This window comes from Rhagoletis zephyria, unplaced genomic scaffold, assembly GCF_001687245.7.
Source record: "Rhagoletis zephyria isolate East Lansing unplaced genomic scaffold, Rhagoletis_zephyria_1.1 Rzeph_scaffold_00069, whole genome shotgun sequence".
NCBI classification, from domain to species: Eukaryota; Metazoa; Arthropoda; class Insecta; order Diptera; family Tephritidae; genus Rhagoletis; species Rhagoletis zephyria.
Window position 1 is genome coordinate 445340 of NW_016157153.1, and position 5552 is coordinate 450891.

The following is a 5552-nucleotide window of genomic DNA, read 5'->3' on the forward strand; positions in this document are numbered from 1 at the left end:
TTTTACGATTATAGTTGTCTGCATAACCCAATGGCGAAAGAAAAACTTTGTCCGATTTTTTTTAAATCGAAACTACATTTTAACACACATGCATACATAAATATATTTAATATGAAATTGAAAGTTTCACATCAATTAGCGCAATCTTCAAACCCATGGTTTAAATTGTACGCATTTCGTCAGAGTTTGCCCCACAACTTGGTTTTGCTGCAGTGAATGAGAGATCAAGTGACGAGAAAAAAATATAGGCGGACACTTATATATGTATCTACGCACATATGTACATATCTATCCACATACATACATATGTGTTAAGTATGTATATCAGCATTTTAGTTGACAGTACGTTTTGCTTGTCGCTATCTTCATCGCTCCACTACATTCCTGTCCTTAGTTTTATTCAGATACCACAAATGTATGTTTTCGTCGAAAATACTCAAGTACTACCAGAAGAGTACACTACTTACAAATACCTTTTACGCGCAGTAGTTGCGGAAGGCAAAGTAAATACTCTACGCGTCTTACTATTGATCGGTAGTTTACCTACTGGCCGTCTCCACAGGATAAAATTTATTGCTGCCCAGCTGTCATTTTGGTCGCTAGATATAAGTTATATCAGTGGCAATATTTGTGTGGGCTTTTTATATCTTGATATAAGCATTTGTAAGATAGCGATTCAATCGCTTTAAAAATTTAGAAAATAGGCTTTTTTACATCCAACTACATAATTACAAATATTTTAACAGGAAACAGCTAAATTTTTGCTTTTATATTAAAATAATAATGATGTTGCAGCCACGAATTTTTCGTGCAAATGAAAGTGTAGCTGTCAAACTACCAAATTGCCGGCAATAGATGGCAAGATATAAGCTCTGATATATATTGCTCTTGAAGAGCAATGAGCGGTCTCCATTGGCTATTTATATTCTAACATATGTATCAAGATATAAACTTTATCCTGTGGAGACGGGCAGTTACGCTTGCAGAAACTGGTTTATGCTTACTCACACTTGACTGGAGCGATAAGAGTAAAGGAGGAAAAGTATTTGCGCGGCGATCGGATGTCTTGTTAGGCTGTTTAAATGGAATTGCGCAGATGTTTAGTACTTACTGATTTATCGCAGTTTTCGTGTTTCCGTTATATGGCAGGTGGACGTGGTTATTGCCCGATTTCAACAAATTTCTTAGCTACGTCCTACCCAAGGCCCGTACTGAGTTTGGTAAGGATTAGTGAAGCGGCTACTGAGATACAGCATTTCATTATAAGTGGGCGGGGTCACGCCCATTTTCCAAAATTTTTATAATATTATTTTTTAACACAGTTCTACTTCACATACTAATTTTCAATAAATTGCATCTAATATTTAATGAAATATCGTAGTATTTTCATTTTTAGATTTCGCCCATTTTCAACACCAACGTACCTCGGATAAAGGTCAACCTACATACCAAATTTTGTTGAGATATTTAAATTTTTGCTCGAGTTATCGTGTACACGGACAGACGGACGGACGGACAGACAGACATGGCTTAATCGATTTCTCTTTTCATTCTGAGCTTTTATGTATACATTTGTCCATATCTATCTCGACTCGTTTTGGCTGTACCAAACAACCGTTGTGCGGACAAAGTTAATATACCCTTGTGCACAAGTGCGCTCGGGTATAAAACTTTGATTGAAGGGCAGCTAAAGTTTAAAACCTACTTCAGAAAACTAAGTTAATTTGTTAGTTTTAGAATTAAATTCGACCATGTGTAAAATTTTACCTAAATCGAGGCCTTCGCGTTGAAAATCACTTTTTGTTACATTTAATATATAAGTGCGTTAGGGTGATTTAAAAAAAAACTATTTGGATTTCGACTGAGAACGGTCGGATTCTTGAAGTTAATAGGGAAAAAACAGTTCCTCCTAAAATTTAAGCTTATTTGAACAAGATTTAGGTCACTTTAACGCTGTTATTTATTTTCTGAAAACCGCGGATTTTAATAACATCTTTATAAACAAATATTTTCGTCAAAAACTTGTTGGATGACCTGCCACATCTTGCCATTACATTTGCTAGGAAAATACTAGTATTCAACAGGGCGTATAGTGATGTTTATCTGCTGATTTTTTATTTGGTATATAATAATATTTAATGATGAGGTCCCCTATTGAAATAAATTAGAATGTCATCTTAGCTGTATTAAGTATACGCTCACTGGTTAACAAGCAAAAAAAAGGAATTATTGCAAATATTCATTGTTTATAAAGCAAAACTTAATTATTAATTCCAATAAAATTTTATTTATATTAAGTATACGCTCAGTGGTTAACAAAAAAAAAGAACTATTGCAAATATTAATTGTTTATAAGGCAAAACTTAATTATTAATTCCATACATTCCTACATACTAGAAAATTTCAACCAAAGGTAAGGTTTGAGGAAAATATACTTATTTGTTTATAAAGATGCACATAAAATCTGCATTTTCTTCTAAATCTTGTTCAAATAAGCTTAAGTTTTAGGAGGAACTTGTTTTCCCTACTATCTTCAAGAATCCGAAAGTTCTCAGTTGAAATTAGGAAGTTTTTTTCTAACCACTCTAATATGCGTACATATGTACATATGTATGAATGTTTAATTAAAATATGAATCAATAAAAATTCCGCAAAGGTGTTCGAGTTCGCTCACATAGCTTTCTTTCTCCCGACCCTGCTCAATCGCATGTCGGTTTAAAAGGAATGAGGCTTTTTTAAATATACATATGGGGACATTCACGTCAAATGTCCCAAGCGTACCAGCGGTGCAAAACAAGCTACTTTTCGACTAGCTGGGAAGCGGACAGAAAATGGGAAAAATAATTCAAAAACTATGACTTCTATAGATTTCTGTACGGGCTATCCGATGGTACTATGCGTTATTAATGATTTCTATGTAAAACTACCTGATCTTTCGATTCAGATGACTATAAACAAAATTAAAAAAGACTATAATTGGAAAAAATTACAAATAAGCTTTTGTCTCAATTTTCACCATGAAAACGGAAAAATTTTGGAAAACGCATGGCTCCGTCGTCTAACCCGTACAAAAATGTATGGATATCATAGTTTTAGATTTTGTCCCACCATTTTCTATCTGCTTCCCAGTTAGTCGAAAGTAGCTTGTTTTGCGCCGCGCTTGGGACATTTGACGTGAATTTACCCATATGTATCAATACCTACAAACATAAAGATATACATACATATGTAACCGTATACGCTACCTTGAATTTCTATACCAGAAACATTTACAAAATCCTGAATTTTGGAGGAAATAAGTTGAATAATGGCCAACCGTAAAATACTCCAGGAATATGAAGAAGGATTTAAATGTTCGGTATTGCACTTTGGTTGTTGGTAATTTATTTTTGCAGAATTGTTAAGTTCAGTAGGATCGTCTTCATCCTCCATTTCATTGTCACTTTCAACAGGATCATCAGTGTCATAGTCGTCTTCATCTAAAAATATACGGAACAGGTTTTAGAAGCACTTTAAGTATAATAAATTTTGTGGAATATGCGCATCTGTTGCACATTATTAAAATTTTAGTTAACCTTACAAAAATAAATAACGTTGTATAAAATTCTTATTGTCATCTATCTCCAGATAATAAGACAAAAAGAGAAATTAAAAAATTTTTTTTTTTAGGTCCAATATATTTATATGAGCCACTATATCCCAATAGAACTTGTGAGCATCGTACGATTGCTGCAATTGGGAGTTTAAGAATACTACTCATTGCTTCTGTATATACCCTGCGACTATCGCGTGTAAAGAGTACTCCCTAAGGACCAAGGATTACTCCAAAATTAACCACAATTCATATAAAAAATATGGTCCAATTAACATTACGATGGCCTAGGGCAGGACCATATACTCCATCCCTGCAGTACATCAGAGTAGCACAAAACTACTCCAACATATTAACAATGGCATTGTTGTTATATTATTTCGTTTGCGCACGCTTTTGTTCTTCACTTCTCAGATGCTTTTTCGAAATTAATAAAAACCAAAAACAAAAATTAAAAATTACTTGTTACCTCTGACGGCATTCGAACCCGAACATGTTGGGAGCTAACAACTAACAGCGAGCATCTCTACACGTTCAGCTACAGGCAGACATGCAAATGTGCTTTCAAATGCTCAACCCAATCACATTTCGTTAAAACACGAGCAGTGATCAGGTAACAAACAATAAGCTGGCGCAGAGACACGAGTTGGTCCGCTACAGCATGACAGCGGAACACTTTTGTAAGTACTCCAATATACAACAAATAGACCAAACGATTTTTGCAGGGTAAACATGTAATTTCGTATACCCCCTTAACATTGTATGTCCTAAGAGAAAGCACATGGTGGATCGGCGAACAAAACAACGATTACAAATGTGTCTGTACGCTTTGCTCTTTATTATACGCACTCCCATTGAAACAATCACGTTTGCAATCGACGCTTGGCTGGATGCTTTTTAACACAAGAGTGCGCATAGAAAAATATCCCATATTCCTCTCAAACAAGCAACAAGGGAGTACTCTTATAAAAGTCATCCCACATTTTTTCAAAACGTGCAATAACAAAGTACTCATAAAGAAGTAGTCTCGTAAACCTCCTAATAGTCTAAGATCCGACAAGGGCAGCTGTGTAATGGATCAAATCTATTTTGAATGAAATCTAACGTGTTAATAAATACTTCGCGAGTGGGTTAGCTGAAAAAATCCTGTATAGGATATTTTTAATTCATTATTCAAAAATTAATCTTACTAGTCTTACTATCTTATCTTACTAATCTTACTAATCTTACTAATATTATAAATGTGAAAGTTTGTATGTTTGGATGTTTGGAAAATCATCACGGGGAAACGACTGAACGGATTTGCATGAAGTTTTGTACGCAGACAGCTTATGCGCCAGATTGGTTAATAGGCTATTCTTTTAAGAGTTGCCACCTGGTTAAAAGTTTAATTTATTTAATATGCGGGAACGACTGAATGGATTTGCATGAAAATTTGCAAACAGATAGGTTATGACCTAGATTGGAAAATAGGCTACTTTTCTTAAGAGTTGCCACCTGTTAAAAAAGTTTAATTCAATTAATACGCAGAAACGACTGAATTGATTTGCATGAAATTTTGCAAGCAGATAGCTTATGACCTACAGTGAGAAAAAGGCTAATTTTTTGGAAGAGTTGCCACCTGTTAAAAAAATTTAATTAAATTAATACGCGGAAACGACTAAACGGATTTGTATGAAATTTTGCACACAGATAGCTTATGCCCTACGTTAGAAAGTTGGCTACTGTTTTTAAGAGTTGCCACCTGTTAGAAATGTTTAATTTAATTAATACGTGGAAATTAATGAACTGATTTGCATGCAAGTTTTCACACAGATAGCTTATGAGCTGGGCTGAAAAATAGGCTACTTTTTTTTAAGAGTTACCACCTGCTAAAAAAAGTTTAATTAAATTAATACGCGGAAAAGTCTGAACGGATTTGCATGAAATTTTGCAAGCAGATAGCTTATGACATACAGTG

At 34.4% G+C, this 5552-nt stretch overlaps 1 protein-coding gene across 1 annotated transcript in view; it reads right to left on the reverse strand.

Annotated features, from left to right (window-relative positions):
- Positions 1-5552, reverse strand: part of LOC108371518 (dmX-like protein 2) — a 335739-nt gene that overhangs the window by 219858 nt on the left and 110329 nt on the right. Inside the window, exon 4 of the mRNA XM_017627101.1 lies at positions 3246-3479. Coding sequence (XP_017482590.1) covers positions 3246-3479 — 234 coding nt within the window. The remainder of the gene's footprint in view (positions 1-3245; positions 3480-5552) is intronic.